Source organism: Gambusia affinis, linkage group LG07 (genome assembly GCF_019740435.1).
Source record: "Gambusia affinis linkage group LG07, SWU_Gaff_1.0, whole genome shotgun sequence".
NCBI classification, from domain to species: Eukaryota; Metazoa; Chordata; class Actinopteri; order Cyprinodontiformes; family Poeciliidae; genus Gambusia; species Gambusia affinis.
The window spans coordinates 24,501,513-24,528,217 of record NC_057874.1 but is presented as its reverse complement, the minus strand read 5'-3'; the positions used below and the strand labels follow the sequence as shown (position 1 = coordinate 24,528,217).

Sequence of the window (26,705 nt, the reverse complement as noted above, 5' to 3'; positions counted from 1 at the left end):
GAAACTTACTACTTTGCATCCAATCAAACACACTCCACTCCTTTACCTTCAGGCTCAACCGACCTCTGTGGGTGGTTGGTGTCAGTGCCTCTGTAATGAAGGACATGATTTCCTCTGAAAATATAGTGCTTAATTACACACTGTAATGTCACACAAAGCAAATTCTTGCCCTGAAGGTGTTTAAATTTCTTTAATAAGCATATGGGTAATTTGGTAAAACTTGCATCTTGTACTTAGCAGACTCTTGAAATGTGTCCCTAGCTATTTCTTAGAATATGACTTACAGTTTGCTTATCCATGTTGGCAATGCTATAAACTGCTACTCTGTTTCTGACGATAAACTAGTTTATGGTGCCTTACGAAGTTCAAAGCTTCATGCTTTTTGTCATGGACTGTGGTGACTGTCTTTTGAGGTATCAGTGTGAAGTTAAATATACTTGACAGGTGAGTGCAGTGATTTAACACTTGTCTCTCATAAAACATTTCTAGCAGTATGACGTATGCATACATTATATGACACTACACACAAGGAAGAAAATCAAAGATTTTTATTCCAGGGATTTATTACATATAATCTTAGAACTGACATACTTTAATATAGTTTTGGAACACTTGCATTTATAATTTCAAAATATTTCCACTCCTGGTGGAACTCAAATATATATTTTTATATTTGAGGCAATTTCAGGGTCTGTATTTAATCACCGCTAAACTGTACTTTGACAAAATAAGCAACATTTTAAATTCAAAAACCAATTTTTGCTGCTAAATGATTGAATAAATACATATGTGGGCTGAACAACAAATATATTTATTACATTAATCTCTTATTTAGGTTATGCAACCACAAGACTAGTGCAAAGTGATTTTATATCCATTAAGTTTTCAAGTGTTTCAGGAACACCTGCTCATTCATGTAACTTTGAAAAAATACTTCTCTAGAAATGTGGTCATTGACATTAGCATTGAGAACATGATATTGTAGGCTTTAATAGCATTGGGAATGGACCAACTCTTTTTTGTGCAACTTACATACAATAGTCTTTTAAAATGTCCATTAGATGTTTTCTAAGCAAAACTGAACCCCGAATGGGTCCAGAGAAGGAGTTTTGTTGTCCATCCCATTGTTTATAAGATTTATGAGCATATCAGAAACACTTGGAAATTTGATCCCAGAATGTTTATATTTTTAAAAAAAGAGCAAATAACTTTGTTAATTTTTTAATGCTTTAAAATCTATGCAATTAATGAAACAAAACAAACAATCTTGGCCATAATCGCCACTAAAATAAGAGTATTTGGTATCATAGAGAGCAGTGCTCTCTTTTAAGTCAATACTCTGCTGATCTAATTCTAATTATGTCTAGTATATCTTTTTAATAAGTTCTCCCAGGATTTCAGTTTAACTGAAGAAGGTCATTGCTTTAAACAATGCTTATCTTGTAGTAGGCAGACATATTCTTTGATGTTGTTTAGACCAAATTCTGACTCTGCAATTTGAAGTAAATACTTATTAGAACAAACAATGTTTATCTCCTTTTGTTCTTATTTTGGTGAGCTTGTGAAAATTGTGAGCTCAGTTTCCTGTTCATAGCTGACAGGAGTTTGGAGCTTTGTATATTAGCTTGGTCTTCTGTTGCTGTCTTATTTAAGGTTCAATGTGCTGTGCATTCAAAGGCAGTATTGCTCATACTGCGGTTCCAATGAATTATCTGAGCTGTTGTTGCCTTCCTATCATCTCACTTATCTGTGCCCTTTTCCTGCTAGCCTCTGACACCAAAAATACATTTTCATCCACACAATCACCACTTTGTTTATTTTCTTCTTCCTTGTAACAATGGCACAAATCCACTCACAAATCTGGACAGGATTACGATGATTCACTTTATAGCTATGGTAATATGAGAAACTGAGAAAATGGTAGCCTTTTCCTTTAAGAATAAGATCACATTTCTCCCAACTCATTGTGCCTACTTTTATTTGTATTCCAAGTGCAACCGAAACCTCATATCTACAATCACTGGGATCTATTTTGTGAACTTAATCAGACCCTTCGCCAATAAAACCCCAACAGAACATGATACTACCATCCTCTGCTTCACAGTTGGAACGGTTTTTAAGCTTCCCATTTTTCTTCAAATTTATCAATGGTAGTAAAGGCCATCCATCCATCCATCCATTTTCTTTTCACCCTTGTCCCTAATGTGGTCGGGAGGGTTGCTGGTGCCTATCTCCAGCTACGTTCCGGGCGAGAGGCGGGGTCACCCTGGACAGGTCGCCTGTCTGTCGCAGGGTAGTAAAGGCCAAACACTTTAATTGTAATTTCATCAGACCATCTTGGATAATGTTTTTTTCTCTAAGTGCATTTGCAAACTATTTTCTTTCCTTTTTTGTTACTGCTGAAGTCATGGTTTCCTTCTGACCCATGTCAGTACAGCATTCTACAGGATAATATCTCTGAAGTTTCATCTTAACATCTTCAGAAGACCTTTAACTTTTGTTCTGGGTATGATTAACACATTTCACTCTAAAGAAAATTTAAATAAAATAAAGCTCTTGAGAATGTTCAGAATGGTAGCTGAATATTCATATATTATTTGTGTAGAAAAGTTTCAACAAATAAATGTGGCACCTTCAGTTATCTAGAAACTGTTTTATGTTTTAATCTGACATGATAATATGAACTTCTCCAAATGAAATAAAGGCAAATATTGCCTGTCTCAATATTCAGGCATTTAGCAAGTACAAATATTTTTTGTCATCTAAAATGACCCAAGATTTAATCTACCGGTACATGTAATACAGACATTAAGAAAGAGAGGCTCTGTCTTTTTATATGGTGTGCCTAAACCTGGTTCCAACTCTGTATTCTGGAAACTGTTTCATTGTTTTTCTCTTATGCCTTCTTTTTGCTTTTCTTTAGAAAAAGCCTGGGGAATTACTTGACCTATTGTCAGGTCAGACTTGCACTACTTTATTGATATTCCAGGGAGCCTTAACCTCTTAAAAAACCATCTTCTTGCTTGATAAGGTGATGTTTTATAGATCAGCCAATGTTGTCAATTTTTTAAACATCCCAGTATTGGCCCCAAAAGTAAAACTGGGCCAATAATAATAACTGATGCTTATTTCCATCTTGCTCCTGTTTGGGTATGTGTTTTAGGAGGGGAAAGGGAGGGAGCTGACCATGTGGTAGTTGTTTGGGAATCTGTCAGTGATAGTGATGCAGTGAAGGATTGTGGGATGAAGTAGACAAGCCATATCAATGATGCAGTATTTTCACTGGGTCAAAAGAATACAGAATTATCTAATAGAGGTAAATATCATTTAATAACTATTACTGTAATGATAATATCAGACCTCTACCAGTCTAAATTTTCTTTTGGGTGCATTCCAATTACTTTCTTTGCTTCTTTTCCGGTTCTCAAAGCTTAACGCATTTGGCTGATTAGACAATTTAGGGAAGAAATCAAGAGCATGTTGCATATTTGAATTATCCTAAATTGCATGATTCTAGGTCAGATCTTCCATGCATGTAAGTGCTGTTAGCGGTTGTCAACATTCATAGCCCTGCCTACACACAACATGGGTGGAAATTGTCTTCATTTAATGTGTGATTTTACTAAAGAAGTGAGTATGCTAATAATGACTAGGCTTACACCTAAGAATGTGAAGACACGTTGATAGCCAAGGCAATGAATCATTTTCTTTCAGTCTGTAGACTTGCTATATCATCAATTTCAGGACTCTGAATAGAGATCATCCACTACCTCAGGGCAACATATATATAATATGCTCTGAGTGAATTCAGCCTTGCTCAACAGATAAATTTCATCTTTGCACAAGCAGTCTTGCTCTTTGGGGTGATTTTGTATATTACATTTCTGAAGACCTATTTGTTTAGACATTTCATTAGCTCAAGGTGAGCTGCTGTTTAAAATTATTAAGCCCAGAACTTGAATTGGTTTCCTATCAGACTAGCTGGCTGATTGTGGATCCTCACATTATGCTGAGGACGGGGGGTGTAATCAGGTTCAGCTTTTTCATATGGTCTAGGGAAGATTTATGAGTTAATTATGCTTCAAATTGCTCAGGTTCACTGTAACCAGGCTACCAGGGTCTTTGCTGCTTCAGTGGAGCACTGGTGTAAAGCCAGGTGGAGCTGCCAAAATAGCTACTAGAAAGCCAAATGTGGCCACTATCCTTTTGACTTGTAGTTCATGACACCAGCTGAAAAATAAAAATATATATTTCTTTTTCACAGCTATAAAGTCAAAGCACAATATATTTGTGTATTATATTATTATAATATTAATAATATTATCTAATAGAAATTTGCAAAATATCACTCTGCAAACTTATATATAGCATTGACAATCAAGAAATCTGCATCTGGCATAAGACATGTTTTTTACCCTCATAGCACTAGGTATAATAAACATAGCAATGGCACAAGATTATTTTTGTTTGTTTGTCTTTAGAGTAATCAAGATTACAAAGTTAGACTCGCCTTTTTAGAAACTAATTCAAGAAAATGGTTAGCAAGGTTGAGCTGAAAATATCTGTAAGTGTCGAAGCTGTTGACTAAATGATAAAGAAACCGACTGAGAGTCAGGTGAGGATTGCCAACATACATTGTTCAGTACGACTGTGACAGAAGGTGATGAGAAGGGCACATATGGTGAGTGCCAGTGTAGGTCAGCCCTTCAGACAGACAGGAGGCCTCAGCAGGCACCTGGACCTCAGCACTGACAGAACCTTTAGAGTAAAGCTGCTTTGGTATCCAGCCAGCCAAACACACATGCACAGAATTTATGATGATACAGAGCAGCCTGCATACAAAGAAACATTACAGCTGACAAACATTAAGATATGTTTAGAAACTAAATATGTTGTAACCGGTGTGCGGGGTTGACAGAGAGATTCTTTAGATTTCTTTTTATAGTTTGTGCAAGGAATCTGAATTTAATTAGGACTTCCTGGAAGATAATTAGACCACAAAATGTTAAAATTAGTTATCTAATTACTGTTATTTATAAATCATTTAGTGTGCTTTTTTCCCCTTTCATTGAGTACATTACACAGAGATTTGCTGGTTTGTACATATGCAACAGAGAGGAGTAGAAAATGCATATTGTTTGGTTATTAATTAAGGTTGAAAGGCCATGATCTTTCAGCTTAGTGTGCAGTAAAAGGGAGTAAATACAAATGCACAATTAATTATCATTAAGTGCTTTAACCGCATTTTAACCGCAATTTCTAAACAACTGAATTTACTTTAATGTAGTCATTTGTTTACTTGCTATACCCAAGAGTGGTTCAAAGAGTGCTGCTTTTAATTCATTAACTTTTCTGTGAAATTTATAGAGTTACTTTCATCAATTAAGCAAATGAATCTGTGATAAGCTCAATGACCGCCCTCCCTCTCTTAGTTCTCCTCATGGGCTGCTCGTCTTTCTCACCCCTTTAAGTTTGCCAAGCGCATTAAAATTTCCATTGACATTTCTTTGAAGATTGATGCAAAACACAGTTGTTATTGTCTCAGAAACAGTCTTGGAACTGTCTTTTCATCTGAACATAATCTCCCACCCCCACTAACTCTGTACTAATGCAACTCTTTTTTTAATGCGTTCCCTAGATTTTCTCATGTAGACGATGCAGATCATAAAAACCTGACTGCCATCATCCTCTTGAGGGTTTTATCTGTAATTTGCGGTTGGGACCTTTATAAGCATAGATGATCTTTTATAATCCTATCTGTTGTTCAAACTGCTCAGTGCAGCAGCCCCACACTGCATAGAACTGGATGACCTTAATGTCGGGCCAACAAGTCACTGTTGTTAATCAAAATACCATTGCAGCATATTGGTTTAAAAAAAAAATCAGACATAAGTAAACCAGCTTTTCTTTCTAAAACAAGAATGACGGCTGGATTAAAATGTCACATATAATTTTTATAAGACTGCTTGTTAACTCAAAATAGTAATTCAGTTATTTAGGCAGGAGTATTCTCTCTAGTAGCTGGGCATGCATTTATGTAAAAACAACGGCATCAAAAATGTAATGTTAATCCAAGTTGCAGAAGAAGCAGAAGAGCCTAAAAGCTTTGATGTGATTGAAAGTGGTAATTTTTTTTATTTTCTATCAAGCAGCAAAAGTGATCATTCTGTGTTTTGGTACATTTGCATAATGTGCTGATTTAATGTTCAAAAGCTCAGATTACCTTACCTATTCAGAAATCTATAAAAGTCACATGGCTAACAACTACAAGGATACAGGATATTATGCTGAACAATATACTGATGATTTATAAATATAGATAATTTCAAAAAATCTCTCACATCTAGTCCATATACTTTATACTGAATATTTACTCTTTCCCTCTGGGTTGAGGGACAAAATTCCCCTGAAGAGAATTTGCTTCAAGTAATCCTTTGGTCTCTCAGCCATTAAACCTTCAAAACTCAACCTAGATTAAAACAAAAAGATTGTTTTGTTCTCTTTGCATGGCCACTACTAACATATTTTTGGCAGTATTTAAGAAAGTTAGAACTTACGATTGTATTATTTTGTTAGTAGTAATTTTGTGCTGGTTTAGTGCAGAGTTATAGTGCTTTGCAAAAATATGCATTCTCTTTGCACTGCTTTCTATTTTGGTATTATACAACATAAAACTTCAACATGTTTATTGTTGATAAAAACAAAGTAACATTTAACTAAAACTAATTATTTTATTTTTTTATTTTATTTTATTTTTATTTTATTATTTTTAACACTTAAATAATGAATATGAATAGTGAAAGGTTTGCTCTGCAACCATGTCTTCTTGGAATTGAACTAATTATTAAATGGAGTCCACTTGTTTGTAATTCAGCCTTATGAATGCAGCTGACATATGAAGGGCTCTAAGCCCTTCACATGAACATCAAGACCAAAAAACACCCTGCACATGTCAGGGGTAATGTTGTGGAAATGATTAAGATTATATACTGTTTGGAAAAGGAGAACATTAATCAGATAAGCAGTCAAGAGATTCATCGTAGGAACTGCACAAATCCACTACTTAGGTGTGAGAATTTATTGTCAGAATAAATATAGCTAAGCTTCTCAGCACTAATAAGAAGATAGACCACATTAAATATAAGACAATAATGAAAGAAAACATTCTAGAGGCTGGAACAGACTTGAGTCCAGCAGGAAAACACAACACACTGTGGCTGCAGCCACAATGTAATGGTTTAGATATAAGAATGTATTGGCCTGATGTTAGGTGGTGAATGGTGGTTATATATATATATATATATATATATATTACTTCTGTTTATTTTACTTTGCAGAGTATTGTGAAATCTAAACTACCACTAAAGCCTTGTCTTAATGGAAAAAAAGACAACCACAGCCCACACTTGTTTTCCAACTGTGAATAATATTGACATGCAACCTGTGGTTTATGGAGATTTTCTTCTTGCCCATTTGGAAGTTGTTTAAGTGCAGATACGCTGCCTGCTGATTAAACTGCAGCGTTGACCCAAGGCTGTACACGTGAAAGGCATCAATCTACACGGCTGTAGCAGACAACTCAAATATTGTCTATTCAGTCTTAATCGGCCCAGAGAGACTGGAAGACCACAGAGAATCTGTGGATTCAAAATTGTGGCTTTATTCTGCCTGGAATGCTTTTACCAATTGAAATGGCTGTTTTACCCTTACTAAAGGACTTTTTCTGTAATGTAAGATGACATTTCTGACAGTGTGCAAATGTGCAGCACAATTTTTATAGAAAAGATATATATATTTTTTATTTTACCCTATATAAAGCACAGCCCTCTAAACTTTTTATCTGAAAAGAAAAATATGTTTTATTACCATTTGCTGTCTTTTCACCTTTCTTAACAGAGGTGCATCCTCTTTAAAACACTGGAAAAGTTGTGCAAAGAACCACATTTATTCAGAAATTACAAATGCTTTTTATTTCATCTGCAAAATATTCTACTTGTACACCAATTTGCATTGCATTTACTTTTTCTACAAATTTGACAAGTTTGCCTACATTTAAGCCCCATCCTCTGGTAGCTCCTGAAAACAATTCAATCGGCCCAGTTTAGAATTGGTTTGGTGTTTGTATGAGTGTGTTAGAGCCCCTAGTTTCTTCCAGTACAGCTGGTTTAAAGCTTGATCAACTGAAATCTCACTTTTGTAGCTTTACTGCATTGGAAAATCTTTTTAAATGTAAAGCCCACAATCCTTTGCAGCTGGGGAAACGGGGATGTCTGCCAGCATGCTAAAAGTACATGCAAATATGGGCCTCTCCCTGTAAGATGTCTCTGCAACTCATAAATGGTCAGAAGCCCAAAGGAGGGGGTCAGTGGCTGCTAGTTTGGGAGGCTGCATGGTATACGGCCAACTGGTTCAGGCCCTCTTGTGAGAGTTTGCTCTGCGGGAAAACTGATTTTTACAATGAAAAGGGAAAGGGATTTACAAGGCCTGACCTGTTCTCGCAACCTCCCCACATCTTCCCCAAATCATAGCATTGCTCTTTGCAGCAGAACGTCTAATCAAATCAGAGCCACATGGTTGCAGACACAGTGGGTTGTAAGAAGGATTCAGATAAAAGACTTTAAACGTTTATCTGTGGCATATGATCCACAGGCATAAAAACGTTTGAGGTTTTCAAGATATCTTCTTGTTTCAGAGGTTTTAGTTTATTACATAGTATTGACTGTAAGCTATGTGAAATAAACCTAGTTCTCACCCGCTTCTCTGTTAATAAAAGCTGTTGCGTATTTCATGGATATTGACTTGAGATAGGACTCCTTTTTTCCCCTGGAAGTTTGTGGAGTAAGTGTGTGTCCAAAAGGCTTTGCTGCCAGTCACCCCCAGTAGTTCCTCTTTATCAGCTCTACTTAATGAAGATGCCCATCCTGTTCCTAATGGTGCCTATTATTGGAGGCCAAACACTACAAGTCAAGGAGATCTTCAAAGAGAGAGTGGAAAAGCCCACTAAACAAGAGCAATATAAAAACATTACAGAGACACACATTAATTGGATGGATGAAAGCCCCACTTTTGTACTATGTGTGGTAGAGGAAAAATGTCTCAGTAAATTGGTTCTGTTTTTAATCAGCAGAAATATCCCCGTAAACTCCATCTTTAATTGATTAGGGATGCCATTAGGTGCTCAGATGTAGCAGTAAAACATCAATCGCAGATGTGGAGCAAAACAGAGTCTTTGTGTTCTAGTAGCTTGGTTCAAGGCCAGAGTGTCATTCTGGAGTGGACTCAGAGCGACTGTTTTTTCTATCAGATCCAGTGTGGAGTAATAATGTGGGGTCTGAAACCTAATTCTCTGACAACAGCTGGGGCTGCCTGTCTTTGTTCAATTAAGAAACCTGATACTGCCTCATTCCACCCCATATTAATTATTTGATTTGATTGTCCCCATTATTTGCTTTGAGCTTTTTAGAAGTTGTGATTTATTGAAAATATAATAAAAGTAGACACAGCCTGTCCACAGTTAAAACTATGCAGAATATACACATGCTCATGTTTTGTGGTGTTGGTGAAAAACCATAAAATACCACACCATTTTTCTCTCCAATTCATCCATCTAATTTAATTACATAAACTTACGATCCCTGCCCTTGTCTTTGTAACTGCTTCATTTCTTTTATAAGCATGACTACAGCCTTCACTGAGAAAACCTATGAATAAATCTGTCAGTGAAATGTATTTGTCTGTTACTCAGAAGAAAAAGATCAGACTCAATAGAATTGGCTTACTGTATGTAAATAACAAGATTTCTCAAACCATCGTTTTAATTTCTAATTGCGTTTAAGTGAATACAATCTTCATGATTTAGAAATGATTACTGCAACAACAGAAAATGACTTGAAATGACTGTAACATGTGTTTAGTGACATAATTTGACAACTTATGTTTACACACAGGAAACCAAGTATTTACTTAACCCTCAAAATTACAGATTAAGATACGGAAAAAATAATCTAGGTAGGCTTGAAGAATTAAAGTGCCAAAGACACTTGCGGAATTAGTCCATAAATTTGATGTAAGAAAATAGTTTTCACATGTGAATCAGCCCTGAAGCAATCACTTCAGTGAAGCATCAGTTCGGCATGCCAATGCATTCCTCACTCAATTGGTGAAACATCAATCTAGCTTGAAGTGCATGTACTGAATTACCTTAAAATATGCAGCGCTGCTGGTTTTATATTTCAAACATCTTTGTTTTTTTCTATACTTGCCTAATGTTTCAACACTTTACTTCTGTGTGCAGTATTTACCTCAAATAGCCATATCCTCATTTAATTGACTCTCACTTTGCTGTCTTTGCTTTCTTTGAGGCTAGACATGTCAACTGCCATTCGGTCTAACTGGAAGTTGTCCTATGACAAAAACAAACCACAGTGTTCTCCTCCAACAGGTTTTTTTTTATGCTGGCATGTGTCCATCCTTCTGTACATGAATACATGAGCTGCCTTTGTTTCTCCAGCCCTGTATCAGGTTTCTGGGCATGGCTGCTCCGTGTGTTTAATGGAAATGCTATGCAAGAAAAGGCCATGTGGCAGTCTTGAATATATGTGCATCCGTAATGGGATACTCGTGAGTTCCCCTTTGAGTAACTGTTTGCCTTATTAGGTTGTCCTTTCTGACTGCAAACAAACTGGGTAGTACTTTGAGACGGACAAGATTCCTCAGGCTGGTGTCCTGACTGCACACTGTAAACATTGCTGTACCTCTGACTCCTGGATTGGAGCACCATGCCAAACACTAAATAGTTATAGGGTATCTTGGTGAGAGTGTTTCGATAAAATGAATAACAGAGTCTGAGTTTATTATTTTCCGGCAGCTGCACACAACATACTCAATGGCTCTCCAGCCTCTTTTATGTGAGATATCACAATTTATTATGCTAGACGGAGGCTTTTGTTTTAGTGAAAGGACACGCAAAGTTTTGCTGACAGATCTTTTATTATTAGATCTGAGTCACTGCGGTTACTTAAATAACTTCATTTTCTTTTCCTTCTTTACACGACTTAAGGACACATTTTCTCCCAATACTTATATGTAATCAGTTTATGATATTAAAATCATGTGCAGAACTTAAAGATAATTATATAACAACCACACTCTTGCAACTTCACAGCCCTATATTATAGAGGCGTGGTAGTTGTAGTTTTCCAGTCAATAGACTTTCAACAGAGAACGCGTGCCGAGGGAGAGACTTCTGACTTTATTGCTTGGACTCAGGGGAGTCACTGCTGGCTGAGGGCAGTGTGTGTGAGTTGCATGGGCCTGAAACTGATGAGCGTGGGGCTCGGTGTACATAAATTTTGCCCAATACCCCTCCTTCCCTGACACCTCAACCCACCCTACTCATTCACACACAGAGAGAGGCTCAGACACTGAGGTCTACAGGCCTTGCCAAGCTTCCCAGACAGAGCTTTTTATCCTCAGCCTCTTTTAGCTTTAAGTTGACCTGTGGCACCCTGAACTAATCATAATGGTTGCTGGACAACTTGGGGTGATCACGCCCCTGCCTGACCTGACAATATTTAAGGTCATTTGGCTATGTAAGACTATAGAAGACCACCCATGATGATGTTTTCTAGAACATATTGTTTTTGATTATGACAAAATAAGATGCCAATAAATATTGTTAATAGTTGCATAAGTAATCTAAAAAAAAGCAAAAAAAAAACCAACTTTTTTTTTCATTTTTTGTAAAATTTTATTTACATTCATATTTGACTAGATAAAACTATGAGTACAATAAATTAATGATGTTCAACCTAAAAAAAATCCCTTTTATTTTTATTCTAAATATTAGTTTGTGTTTGTATTTTACAGTAACTATCCATTAATAATGTACAATTAAAAATATCTTAAGATGTGTAAATTCATAAGTATTTTAAAAATGACTTTATTAGAGTTTATTGACAGTGCTGTTGTGGTTGCTTCTAGACAGTGGTTTGGATTCTTTTTTCGTCTCAGATGTTTTTCCAAAAATATTTTAAAATATGTAACTCTTTTGACTGTATTAGTTTACCATTCCTAATGGATGATATTCTTTTGGGTTAGAAAGCAAATCATCCCTTTGCTTTTTGGAAAAGGAGAGTTTTCCTAATCAGCACAAAAAGTATGTTTTTGGCTTTTATGATACTGTTATGTGGGGTTTTTTGTGTGTATGTAAAATAACAAGATCCACTTTCCTTTACATGGAGGTCTGGTGTTTTTTGAATAATATTAGAGGAAAGCACTCTGTTATCACCATGACAAGTATATATTCATCTCATCAAAGTCGCATTTCACATCGGGAAGTCCCATGTGCCTGCTTATGTGGTTCTCTCACTGTTGTGACTTGTGAGCCTAATTTCTGCCCTTGATGCTCCAGCTGGAGCCTACACATTATTATATGTTGTAGACTTTATGGGCTTAGAGCATTCCAGAACGCTGTTTGGTTATGAGCTTAAATAGGAGATTCTCTCAGTGTGACTGTGTAGTTTAAGCTGATTGTATTTTTTAATTTTCAGGTAACACACTGCTTTTGTGTCTTCACAGCTCCATCTACTGTGTCTATAATGCACCAGGTCAGCCGTACTGTGGACAGCATCACCCTCTCCTGGTCTCAGCCAGATCAGCCGAATGGTGTCATCTTGGACTATGAACTACAGTATTATGAAAAGGTACTCATAGCCATCCAAGTACATCTTGCAAATGCTTCATCCAGTCCTTATTGAACATAAAACACAGACTGTCTATTTTCTTTTATTCTTATCAAGCTAAATATAGTGTTCGCTTGTTAAGAGCTGAATCGTTCCGTTAGTGTATTTTAAATGTGAATTCTCTCTGCTCAATTGCTTAGCAGCAGATCCTTGGAGGCATGTAGCTTCTGAATATCGCTTCGAACCTCTGCTTGTTCTCCTCCAATTACAATCACGGTCAGTCACTGGGAAAGAAAAAAACACACTCAGCCCCGCAGCAGGGCCAGTGGGGATTGATGTGCTGAGATTTGTGGTTGAAACAATGGAACGCTGACTGATGTAAAAATAGTGTTTTGAGGGCCAAGCTCCTCCGAATCAGCATACTTTCTCAAAGGAACACTCACATATGCAAATGTGTGTGTAATCCAGCATGTCAGTTAATAAGAAAACACACAAGGAGTAACACTTATGTAGTTTCTCAAGCTTTTGTCTGTTGCTTGCCTTTTGACTATCATTCCTCTTACTGACACTGCTGGAGAGAGCTGTCAAAACAATTGTCCCAGCTCCTGTTGTGACTCAGAAGTGTATGCTGAGAAGCATATTAAAGGAAGCAGCTAAAAATGTCCTAGTCTCTGCTCTCAAACATGTCAACATTCTGGAGAGGGAAAGTATGGCAGTGGAATATAGCTCTGATCATCACACGTAGCTCAGAGGATCCACCTGACCTCAAACTGCCACCCAGTCTATTTTTCTAACAGCAGCATCTCAATGTTTCCCTTCATAATAAAAACTAATTGCTTTAGTTGTTTAAAAAAAGACCTTAAATGCGAGTTCTATCACTAGCGTGGGCCCTTAATGTGCAATTGCCTTATTGAGCATTTGAAAATAATTACCTTATACAATTGCACTATTTCATAATTGTCCACTGAAACTTGCTAATTTCTTTTGACCCCAGGATCAATCCGAATATAACTCTACCACCATCAGAAGCCAGACCAACACAGCAGTCATCCGTGGCCTCAAGTCTGGGAGCATCTATGTTTTCCAGGTCCGGGCCCGCACTGTAGCTGGGTTTGGACGCTACAGTGGCAAACTGTACTTCCAGACCATGACGGAGGGTGAGAATTCAGCCAATGCTCACCGCAGCACGCAGAGTTCTTATCACCTTTCATGCTTGGCTTTTCAACACACCGGGTTGGGCAGTAAGATTTCAGACAGCTGCAGGACTAAAAGAACGCATTATGTGTTGGAAAAAGCACAAGTACTCTAAAACAATTACTATGCTGTAAATAAGTATTTGTGAAGTGATAGATTTGTTCTATGTTTTATTTTTCTTTTCGTAGTTTTCTTTTGTAGTTTGAATAATTAGATCAACCACTAATAATGTTTTAAATTCTTTTACAACAACCACTGGGTTCGAGATCAGATTGAATTTGTCTTGTTATCTAAAACATGACTTACATTTAGTAAACATCAGTCAAGTAGGTTAATGTTAGAGTTATGTCTGGGTATTCCCCTCTGAACATCTCATTTCCATCAGCCTGCAGAGCCTAGAGCCATCATTAGCCTGAACTCTCACAGGAACATCCGTGATGCTGCCACACACACAGATCCCAGCACACACAAAATATCAGACTGACTCAGAACTGGAAATATTGTGTAAACAGAGGGTGTGCAATGCTAATTGTGTTCAACTTCCACTTAAAAGTTATCTTTAGTTGCATGAAAAATGCTGCTGATACAGTTTAAAGTGAAGAACAGTTTTACAAACATAAAACAAAAACAAAACAAAACAAAAAAAAAAACGGAACAGTTCCAGCAAAATAGAAGCAGAGAGGTTAGATGAAGATTTCCGGAAGCGATATCACTATGAAAATTTTATTAAGTTTAATTAGTTGCATTGAATTGATCATTTAAATCCCATATAAAACATTTTAAAAAATTAAAAATTGTGTGACTCTCTAAAAAATAGCTTCCTCTATGTGCCCATTTAGTCGCTAGATTCTCATTCCTGGCTGTGTGACCAGTCCGCTTTTCATCCAAATATGCTCTCTTCCCCCTTCACTTCACACACTTTCTGCCAGACGATTTGTCCATATCTGCAGCATCGGAGCACATTCGATGCGGTTTGTAAAATGTGTGCAGCCAGCAGTGATGCCAAGATGCTCAATGGTTCACCCAGCCGTATGCCTGTCTGCCACCCATTGCAGAGGCTCAGATGCTTTCCCATATGTTTCAGCTTGTGGATCTGTGTGACTGTGTGTATGTGCATGCATGCAATTATGCTTATCTCTGTGTTTCTTCTTTTATAGAGGAATACAACACAAGCATTCAGGAGAAACTTCCACTCATCATTGGCTCAGCAGCTGCTGGTTTGGTTTTCCTCATTGCTCTGGTTGTCATCATCATCGTTTGTAACCGGTGAGTCCGTTCTGTCATGTAAAAGTCTTAAAAAAACATGGCTAAAAATGCCACTTTGCTTTTCAGTTTGTGTGATCTTTTTAACTTTTTGTCGTTTTCTCTTTTTTGTCCCTCTGCATTTTTGTTGGACAAATAAAACTACCTTGGTTCAAAAGTATTCCGTACATTTAAAAGTCTTGGTGTTTAAAAATTAAAGCTCTGCGGATACTTCAGTTGCAGAAGTATTAAATGTTCATGTATTCTGGTTTGGATTTCAGTTCCCACTTGGGCCAGTCATACTGACAGTGCAGGTCTGTACCTGTGCAACATTTCTAGGTCTGAAAAGTATGTGCAAGATAAATTCCTCAACCTTGCAGTGTTATTGTTGCAGATTCCCCCAAGGCTTTTACATATGCAGTAGCCCGTTGTCTTAGGTTATGGTTTCAAAGTGACATAATAAAGATTGTGTCGGAAAGACAAAATGAAAAGGTTGGCTTCTAGGTCTGCTCTGCATCCCCAGAACCAGAACCAAACAAGGAGAAGCGGCATTTAGCATCTATGCACCACAAATCTGGAACAAACTTCCAGAAAACTGTAAAACAGCTGAAACACTGACTTCCTTTAAATCTCAACTAAACACCCACTTGTTTAGAGTTGTATTTTAAACGTAATCAGTTGCAAATTTATTGACGGACTCTGTTCTGTTTTGATTATTGATTCTATGTTGCATTGTGTTTTTGTGTTTGATTTGATGAAAAGCACTTTGAAATGCCTTGCAGCTGAAATGTGCTATACAAATAAAATTTTATTGATTTGATTGATATTATTTAAGAGCTATTTAAAAAATATTAAAAATCTACAAGGAAGTATGTTATCTATGAGCAAACTTTATATTTAGCATAAACTGATTTGGTTACATTATAAAAAATGTGCACAAATACAAATGTTAAAAATATCAATCTGTGCAAAATTAAGTTAGTATATGATTTTTACCTTTTGAATAATATGAAATGTAAATACATTTATTTTTAAATGATCTAATTCACTGATATACACCAGTACATTGTTTTTAATACTCTAAAAGGTAGACTTTCTGTCTGTAGACTGTAGATTGTAAAAATACATACGTATTGGGAAAAAAAGGAAATCATGCATTAAATATACAATAATTACCATCTTGACACAGTTAATGCATCCACTAAAACCAAGTAGGTTCTAAAAAGAAAGATCTAGTTATGTTTATGTGGTATGCTTGTGTAAATGCCTTCTTCTGTCGAGCAATAAAACAAAACAAAAACCTCTTTTCTACCCTCCATTCTGGTTTTAGCTGATTTATCTCCAGCTTAGCTACACCTGGGGGTGTTTGATTCATGTGTTCTCCTCCTCCTTACTCCCTCTCTCCGAGCCAGAGCTAGAGTTCTTTGTCTTTTCCCCAGGAGGCGTGGCTTTGACAGGGGTGATTCAGAATACACAGACAAACTGCAGCACTACACCAGCGGCCACAGTGAGTAAACCACCATCACCGCTCATCTCCGCTCACTCTCACCAACTGCTTCTGCTCCAGGATTAGACACACCTGCATCTATGACTGCCGTGTCACACAGTTGTCCCCGTGGCACTCGTCCAGCACGCAACAGCCTCACACACCTGTCTCCATGGTTACCACCTTCCTTGCTGCTGTCCTTGTCTCCGGACCCTGCACAGCGGCCGTTCATTACCCCTGGCCTGCACCTTTGTGAAATCTTTCCCATTATTTGATTCCGCTGACTTAGGGTGTGGCTTTAACAACAAGATCAGTGTTCAACTGTGTGTTCCAGGCATCACATTGCATAGTCAACTAATTCCATTATGTTAGAAATAGGTCAGTCTTCACTTATGTTAAAGGCTGTTAGAATACTAATGTGCATGAGTCATATGCTATTGTCAAAAATTTCAAAGGAATTTGGTGAATAAGTGGAGTTACTCAATGATTTTCTTTCCTCTTATAGTTCAGAAAGCGTAGAGTTTCAGTGACGTTAATGCGTGGATAATTTTGTGAGAAAGATATTTCCGTCTGGCCTCATTAACAAATCCTTTTTTTTTTACTGTTGAATTTATACAATTTTTTAATTTTGTCTCAGCACTTGTGTCTTAGCACTCTCCTCCTTAGTAAGTCAGTTTCACCCATAAGATAATAACTTTCTCAGCAGAATTCAGTCAGGCTGTGCAATGGACTCCAGTTTTAGCTACAGTCAAGAGTGTGCCAGTAAATAGCTGGCTATTTCACAGATATTATCAGAAGCCAACGTGTCTTGTGTGCATCCTGTTCTCACACCACTCACAGTTCAGGCTTTTGCCCTTGTTTATGGTGGTCTTTGCCATTAAAGGAAGGTGGTCTTTTGAACCGTGCTTCAGCTTGAGAAGAGATTGTGGGCTTTAGTAATGGGGGGTTGCACCGGGTAAGATCTTTTCCATCTGTTCCATTTCTGCAGCATGTTTTCTCGCTGTAGTCTGCCAGGTTTTGAGGCAATGTGCATGCTATTCTTGCGCTGCAGCCGACCATGTGTGAGTTGTGCATCCATTCAGATGGCCTCAGGTCTGATGTGGAGGTATGTGCAGTATAATCGGATTTAAAACTCAGGACACTTAAGTCCCCACACACTTAAAGGCCACCTTAAGCCAATTTACCTGGCATTGCAGCTTAGGACAGCCAATTTATTTCTAGAGGTGGAGTTGAGCGATGCCAATACAAGACCCCTGTTCCTCTCCTGAGTGTTAATGGCACTGTGGCTCACTGAAGATGATATATATATTAACCCACTAAATCACAGATAAAATGACTGAAGGTGCCATGTCCTTGCTGACTGAACAACCACACACAGTGGCCATAAGGTACTTGTCATAACCACCATTTGTAATTACAGTACTTCCTCCATTTTCCAGTCTTCATTACCTTTATGTCTTAGAAAAAAATATTCCATAATTGCACAGGATAGTGGAAATGGAACATGAATGAATTATTGCTGTATCTCACTGCATTTGACTGTCTGGCCCATAGGTCTGCTAATATGACCACATCAATTAAATATTACAGTGGCTCTTTCCTCTCTTCCAAGTGTCTCCAGGAATGAAGATTTACATTGATCCATTCACGTATGAGGACCCAAATGAGGCAGTGAGGGAGTTTGCCAAGGAGATTGATATATCCTGCGTGAAGATTGAACAGGTTATTGGTGCAGGTAAGGAAGAAATCTTACTGCAACAGGATTGGAATGCAGCATTTTCCAAAGCTATTTACTAAGTCAAAGTAGGTGCAGAAATGCTGCATATTTCTAGTTGCACATTTAATTATGGGGGATTTATAAATTGATCTCTTTTCCATGTTACTTTTTAACAGGGGAGTTTGGAGAAGTGTGCAGCGGCAACTTAAAGCTCCCGGGAAAAAGAGAGATGTTTGTGGCCATAAAGACCCTGAAATCTGGCTATACCGAAAAGCAACGGAGAGACTTCCTGAGCGAGGCCAGCATCATGGGTCAGTTTGACCATCCTAACGTCATTCATCTTGAAGGAGTGGTCACCAAGAGCAGTCCTGTAATGATCATCACTGAATTCATGGAGAATGGATCCCTTGATACCTTCCTGAGAGTAAGAAACCAGAAATGTTTCCCCTGTAGCAGTTTCTATGATTCTACTTTTACTACTAACAATTTTACAGCTCTATAGAGCAATGATAGCTCTAACAACAGTGTTGGCCTCAAAAACTCCTTTGAAGCTTGGAGGTCTCTGTTCAAAGCTTGTGCTTTGACGAGGATAAAAGAGATGATTCAATGATCTCAGCATAATAAGTTTATGACAACTCTGTCTATCATATTCTACTTCACTAAACTACTCTTGAGATACCTTCAAACTATCTGTCAAAAGCTGACAAGAGGCAATCAGCCCTGCTCCGCATACAGCATACTAGTATCTAGAAAACAATTCAACAACTCGCATAATAAAGATTAATCAAATTCAATTGCTGGAGGTAATTTTACCGTAGCAGCTCCATATTACCAACTGAGAGTTATTGTACTCAATTGCAAATGCTCATTTTTAACCCATCTCTCAATAATATTTTCTGTCAGTCTTTACTGTGCTCTGTTTCATAAAGTGTCTTGTCAGGTGGAGCGAAGAATTGTTGTCACTCTTGGGCTCACTGCTTATTATGCAGCACCACGCATGGATGCTTATGAAATTCTAATTATTTTTTTGTCTTCTGCTCCCTGACATGAAATATAAAGTGCTCATGAGATCATTGGATTTTTTAATTTTCACAATCTCCCCAGCAAGGGATGTTATATGCAACCCTCCATTCTCTCCTTTTACACCCCACGTTAAATTATTCAGATACTTTTTGAGACTTAAAATAAATGTCATATGTTTAAATATGAAGCCACTATAGGATGACATATTACACAGTCCATCACTAACTGTGTTGGGATAGTTGCAGAATCAAATCAAGTCTTTTGTTCTGATGGTTTTGCATGCTTGCTTCTACTCTAGTTGATTTTGTCGCCTTTTTAAGTGAATGAGTAGAGCAGTGTACAAATAATGGGGCCTCGTGATATATGGTGTTTTCTAAAAGAGAATTAATTTGAGTTATTCAACCACTCTCAGTAAGAATGTCTTATAAGAATTACACATAGGCTTTCTCACTTTATTTATTTAAAACAGCTTTTAAATTAGCTTTTTTAATGTGCAAAGACAATGTACAGAGAAATACCTGAATGGACTCCATGATTCATAAATGGTTCATTGACTGTGAAGAAAGGCTTTGTACATATTGTATGCTGATTCTTTACATTTTATATCCAAAAATGTCAAGAGAAGTTGTTTCAAAATGTTGGGGCTCTGACTCATCTGCGGTTTATGATATATAAAAGGTTGGGGGTTTAAGATCATTTTCTGCAATAAAAATAAATGAAATGAATATTTCTAATAATGCATATTTTTGGCAAAATCCTTTCAGAAGGTTAAAAACAGCAGAAACTAATTATTCAACACAGTGTCGTGGTTTATGAGTTTTGTTTGCTTTTATTATCACCTTCTTTAATTGTGTTATAATCACAATTTATGAACTTAAGCCAGTTATTAGTGGGTTAGGAGCTGGAATGTTTGGAAAGCACTGGTTTAAAATGTCCAAGCAACAGGTGAAAGTCATGCTCATGAATAAAGCCATAGAAATCCTCAGTTAAAGATAATTTAAAAAGAATATATACACTTTAGTAGACTTAAGACATTTGTGATGACAAAAGCAGATGTAGATGATAGTCTATTATTTAATGATACCTAAAAGGTATCACCAAGTAGGTGGGTGGGTGCCCATATCCAAGACAGGGTGGGTAAAAATCAGGGTTCACTGTGAAAAAGTTGCCAGCTTGTAAGGTGTATGTCTATAAAGTACCATAATACTTTTAAATGTGTTTCATAAAACAGTAAACTGTGTGTGTATAAACAACACATTTAAAAATCAGGCATTCATAAAAGTTTTTTTTTTTTTTTTACTTTAAAATGCAGTTTCACTGTAGGCCTAAGGTGCCTAAACACTGTCTTTAGCACTGACAACCATCCCAAGTTGTCAGTGTTAACTTCCTCCTCCAAGACTACATCAAAGCCATCATCCCGAATTCAACATAAAAACCCCTGTCAGCGCACCGCTGAGCTTGGGTTCAGAGCCTTTATTTGCATTCTGTCTCTGACCTCGGAGAGGCAATGGATCTTTTTTTTTTTTGGTTTGCAAGGGGAATCTGATCTTGCGGTGAAAGCTGTTTTTCTGTATATATAGATGCATGTTAAACATATTTGACAGCCTACTGTTTTGAAAACAACAGTAAAGCTTTGTAGCACCCAACAGTGACAGTTTGGCAACAGCTGCTGACAGTGTCAAAGCCTCTGAACATGATTTGTATCTTTTAGGGCAATTGATGGTTGTTTGTTTGCAACAGCGGCAGTAGAGACTACTGAGCTGCCTGCTGAAGGTTTGGCTTAACTGCTGTAGAAAAAACAAGCTGAGGAAATGGAGCAGGGATTGAGAGATCATAGTTGGGACTGAATCTTGAGCCACCTATAAGCTTAGAAAATAAACAGAATGAACTCCAGACTTCCACGAGTTATTTCTTGAAACTCAAACAAGACCTTTACTGACATTATTTGGGGGTATGTCTTTCCCCTGACCTGACCCAAATCACATAGGGGGATTTGGTCCAATTAAAGTATATGCCAAGATGGCTTTTAGATTAGGTGCTAGTGTGTATGTGTGAGAAAGGTTTCATGAATAATACATGCTGTTTAACTGCTGTGCTATACAAGGATGGGCAGCTTGGCATGATGAGAGTTATCCACTCAGCTAATGAGGATTAAAATGTTTGAAAAAGAAATGGGTTGTATGAATTTTTGCTGCAGTCTGGGCCTTTATCGCCTGCTCTGCTATTTTCACTGTTAGCTCTTTGTTCTGTCAGTCCAAACTCAACCTTATGCTCCCATGCCCCATTATCCGGGGTCTTCTGGTTTCCTCGCATCATGGTGGGTGGTGGAAGTAATGCAGGTGTGCCCAGTTGGAGGCACAGCTGCACCACTGCTCCAGACACTACCCGAGCATGGGGTATAAAGCCGTCACCACAACGGAAAGGGGGACAGCTGTATGCAGACAGCCAGTCCCAGCTTAGTCCTGCCTAGTCCCACAGAGGCAAGTTAACCTCAACCAAAACCTGTTGGTGTGCAGCACCAAGAGGATTCCCTCTTAAAACGTGAAAATAACTTTATTATGTTTGATCTGTACTAACCACATGTTCATTCCTCAATCTTGTCACTAAAGGTAATATTAGAATAAAGTGCAGTGCTATTCCTGCACTGAAATTCAGGGAGATAAATAATGATCTAACTCTATCATTATTTATCTAATCATAAATAGATAAATAATCTAATTAATTTCCCTGTTATTAATTGAAATGTCTAAGTGGGCATCAAACTTTAAGCAAGTTTCAAAATGTCTTATCTTGTGAGGTGAACGGGTATAGATGTCATTGTCACTGAGCGCATTATTAATTATTTTAATAAAAAACCAGTTGATGTTAATTCCAGATCTTTCTCTGTGACCTTGGGCTCTTTGAAGAATTTTTAAAATTATTCCATTCCACAATATCAGAACCCTTACCAGCAGCACCTGGTCTTCACGCTTCTCCATTAAGGCCCAAATAGTGCACAAGGACACATTGGGAGGTTTAGACATGTGTAAACAATTCTGTTTTTAACAACAAGGAGATTGTGAAAGTATTGAGTGAGCTCTCTGATAAAACACATCATGAGGTAGGATAATAAAATAATGCAACAGATGTCTTGTTTTTTTGGGTTTTTTTTGCAATTTAGTAAACAAAGGCATGATGAAAATGTAACCTTCTCAAAAATCACTACAAAAAATCTTATTTATATCGCAGCAGTGAAATTCTTCTTATTAAGGCTGACGAGACTTTTATGTCCACTGGTATTTTTTTCTGTCTGTCTTTGGTGATGAAATCTTTGATGTTGGCAGACCTACTTGCCATCACCCTAATCATTGTAGCTCTCTCCAGTACATGCATATTTTTCTGGTATATGTCTTAATTCATATCTTAATTGTGATTCATGATGCGAACAAAGACATTTTGCATAAAACTTTGATCAGAAGGTTGAGCAATTGCAAGGTTATTATTAAACAAGAGAACCTAAGTAAAAATCTAAAAGAACCTGGCATATGGCTGGCAGTTTGGTGGTTAAAGGCCACCCCCGGTGAGAATCAAGCTTTTGACCTTGTTAACACATCCATATGGTGTTTTCATATGCTAGAATGCATAACAGAAGAGAAGTAAGCTCTCAACAGCACAGTTTAGTAATTCTTCTTTGTTAGTACAATATAAATACTGAACTCTAAACAAACTGATTCAAACAGGCAGACTGTCTAAAAATCTAATAACTTGGAGGAACATTGTCAAAGATGCTTTATAAAATGCTTTAACAAAATATTATTTTTATGCTAAGAATTTAGATGTGTTTAAAAGAAGAGTTAAACTGTAACCATGAAAGCAGTGTATTTTGTGGACAGTCTAAATAGCATCGTTGTCCCAGCATAAAATAAAATAAGAATAAAGGTTGGGGGTTTTTTCTGAGGTAATATGAGAAATAAAAAAAAATCTAAACATAAATACTCAGATATGCCATTAAAACCCATTAAAATACTTTTTCAAGCATCCCCAGAAATGATCTGTAACTGAAGCAAATGTAACCTTGAGATTTATTCTTTTTAAGTTTACTGCAGTGCAGTATTGTCATGTGAGCCTCATGGATTAAGAAACTTGTTTTCTTTTTGATCTATAAATAATTTATGACCTAATATATCTTTTCCTCAGCAAAATGATGGGCAGTTCACTGTGATCCAGCTTGTTGGTATGCTACGTGGCATTGCTTCGGGCATGAAGTACCTTGCTGACATGAATTATGTGCATCGTGACCTTGCTGCTCGGAACATCCTGGTCAACAGCAACCTTGTGTGCAAAGTGTCAGACTTCGGTCTCTCACGCTTCTTGGAGGACGATACATCAGATCCTACGTACACAAGCGCTCTGGTAATAAAATATTTGAACTCTTACCTTGTATACACACTCAACTGATTTTGGTGGATATTATCAGTCTTCTGAAATAAGTCAAATGAGTCCTTTCTTGACAACTCCACATAGTTCTGCCAGAAGGTTTGTTTTTTGTGTTATTTTAAGGACTAAACCAGGGATTGACGTACATGCCGCAGTGCCCTCCCACTCTGTCCCCCCATCTGGACAAATGTCATATCTCCACTTGTTTTCCTCATCCTTCTTCTGTCTAGAATATTCCATTGACCACACTTTCCCTCCTAAAAGTTTTGTTATATTCACCTCCCAGTTTGGATTACAATTAGTATTGTTTCTGTGAATAGTGTCTCTCCAGACTGTGGCGGTCAGGTTTCGGTGTCATTTGCCTCACTTGGGTCATTCCCCTCATTTTCACAGGGAGGGAAGATCCCTATCCGATGGACTGCTCCTGAAGCAATCCAATACAGGAAGTTCACCTCAGCTAGCGATGTGTGGAGCTACGGGATTGTCATGTGGGAAGTCATGTCTTATGGAGAGAGACCTTACTGGGACATGACCAACCAAGATGTACGTATTTAACAAGTTTTTGTCATTTTCACTGATGCTGTTATTTTTTTTTAGGCTAGGGGCCACCCTAAAACATTTATTCCCCTACTCTCAGTGCAGATATATATTTTTGGTTCGTTGCGTTCTAATAAAGCCTAAAATTCCTCTGAGATAAAATTTGTCAACGGTGTCTCCTTTCTCTTGGCTAAACAGAAAATTCCCCCACACTTTAGACACAGACATAATCAGATCATTTGAAATGCACAGTAGTGTTCAGTGGACAATTTCTGCTCTTGACTGGAGTCTCCATTTTCTGTTTCCCTCTGGGTAGTGAAGGAGAGAGCAAATTATGGGGAGAGAGATAATGAAAATAGTTTCAAATTGAAAGTGAGAACACTAATGTGCTAAGAGGGACTGAGAACCTCAACGGTTATCATATTAGCAGCTCCAGATAGTGTTTCTGCTCCATCGGGGTCCTCGTTTGGAGGTCTTGTGAATAAGATTAATCTGCGTCTGAATGGAGTTTCTTTAATGACCCTGATAATGAGCAGGGGATTGTGTGCCCTTCCTGCAAGTGTGCTTGGGGTTGTTCCTCTCTGTTAACTATGCACTACCTCTGTATACAAGTGTCAGACATATCTGTAAAGTGGCTTTATGGGAACTAAACATTAAATACACTAAAAAAGGTGACTGATTATCCAATTTTTAGCACAGAGTATGTTGCTAAAAAAAACACAGTCTGTATTTTTACAGGTTTTGATATCAGTGTACACACTATCAAAATAGTGTGTCAGGAAAATGGAACATACAGATAACTCTACTGTACTTTTCTATTGGTTCTTTTGAAAACAACAATAAAAATTTAAATAAACTGCTTAATGCCAGAGGTATTTTCGAAACTGCACTAGAAATCAATGATATTTTGAAATTCTAAAAAAAATGCTTAATTTACTTAAATTATATGTTTTCTTGTTGGAAGCATTTTGAGAAGTGGTTAAATTAAGTAGGCATCTGTGTCACATCATACTCTGCTGTCAAAAACTTTTTGCTTCCTTATAGATTTGTTCAGATTCAATTATTTTTTGGTGGGCAACTGCATGTTTTGATATGTGATATCTTCCTCAAAGTGATGTATCTCCCCCCGCAGGTCATTAATGCTATAGAGCAGGACTACCGGCTGCCCCCGCCGATGGACTGTCCCAATGCGCTGCACCAGCTCATGTTGGACTGCTGGCAGAAGGACCGTAACAACCGTCCCAAGTTTAGCCAGATTGTTAACAACCTCGACAAGATGATCCGTAATCCGAACACACTGAAAGCTATGACTCCTTTGTCTTCAGGGCAAGTAAAACACAAGCTGAGTCTTTGTATTTTCAGTCTGCGCTTTTCTCCTTTTTGTGATTCCTTCTTCTCCCCGTGAGGTATTTGGTTGTACATTTATTCACGTCTCCATTGGCATCACAGAAAATAGGTATTTTTATTTTGATTTCTTTTCACACTGATATGAATAACATCTTTCAGTGTATGATTCATCTCAGCTTCTGTCAGTACCAAGGCTTTCAATTGTTGACTAAAATATTTGTGCTTTTGCGACAGTGTCATCTGTGGCACTCTTCACATTTGCCAAATGCAGTTTCTCTTTGTTTTTCCTGGCGCCTAGTGGTTATGTAAATTAAAGCCTTTTGGTTTGATCGATCTAAACCTTCCCACGAATGCTCCAGGCAACCCTGGGTTTGGAGCAGCTCTGCAGTTTTTTTTAAACAAAACATTTTTAGGCATCTCTGCTTTGGGTGTTAGTTTGCTGTCAGGGCCAGGGCTTTGCTGATTTCCATTATCCCGGCCTGTACTTTCATTTGCGGTATAGTGCAGAACCACAACCCAGATTTTCCACAGACACTCAGTGAATATGCTGGCTCCCTGAAGACTATCACCTCATTTGGAAAATACCCCTTTATGAGGAAACAGTTTGGAAAATATTTTTTCATGGATTAGGCTTGTGGGATTCTCTACGTGCTGTCAAACATTTTGAAAATGTAACATAATAATTCATGTTTGAATCATTTGCAGGTGGTCTGGACTGACCATGATGTTAGATCTTCCACTTTGAACTATTATTATTCTTGATCCGTCCTTCCTATCTCCCCTGTAGGGTCCATCTCCCTCTCTTGGACCGCAGCATCCCAGACTTCTCCACCTTCAGCACTGTGGATGAGTGGCTGGATGCCATCAAAATGGGCCAGTACAAAGAAAACTTTGCCAATTCTGACTTTTCTACATTTGATGTGGTGTCTCAGATGACCATGGAGTAAGTGTTAATGATACCTTGGCCTGCAAGCCTGATAAGTGCAAGAGAAAACTTTGAAAAGTAGTGGGTGTTCAGAGGTTTGGGGTTTAAATGTTAGCAGAAACAAGACTCTGCAGC

At 37.6% G+C, this 26,705-nt stretch overlaps 1 protein-coding gene across 4 annotated transcripts in view; it reads left to right on the top strand.

Moving 5' to 3' along the window:
* The window catches only part of ephb2b (eph receptor B2b), a 123,093-nt gene that overhangs the window by 90,878 nt on the left and 5,510 nt on the right, over window positions 1-26,705 (top strand). The window contains exons 6-15 of one of the 4 annotated variants that reach the window (XM_044121689.1): window positions 12,580-12,704; window positions 13,678-13,840; window positions 15,035-15,143; window positions 16,562-16,626; window positions 18,227-18,340; window positions 18,499-18,746; window positions 23,522-23,737; window positions 24,155-24,304; window positions 25,431-25,624; window positions 26,433-26,588. In XM_044121689.1, coding sequence (XP_043977624.1) covers window positions 12,580-12,704; window positions 13,678-13,840; window positions 15,035-15,143; window positions 16,562-16,626; window positions 18,227-18,340; window positions 18,499-18,746; window positions 23,522-23,737; window positions 24,155-24,304; window positions 25,431-25,624; window positions 26,433-26,588 — 1,540 coding nt within the window. Of the gene's footprint in view, window positions 1-12,579; window positions 12,705-13,677; window positions 13,841-15,034; window positions 15,144-16,558; window positions 16,627-18,217; window positions 18,341-18,498; window positions 18,747-23,521; window positions 23,738-24,154; window positions 24,305-25,430; window positions 25,625-26,432; window positions 26,589-26,705 lie in introns of all 4 variants that reach the window. The other 3 variants (XM_044121687.1, XM_044121688.1, XM_044121685.1) reach the window with 3 other exon arrangements.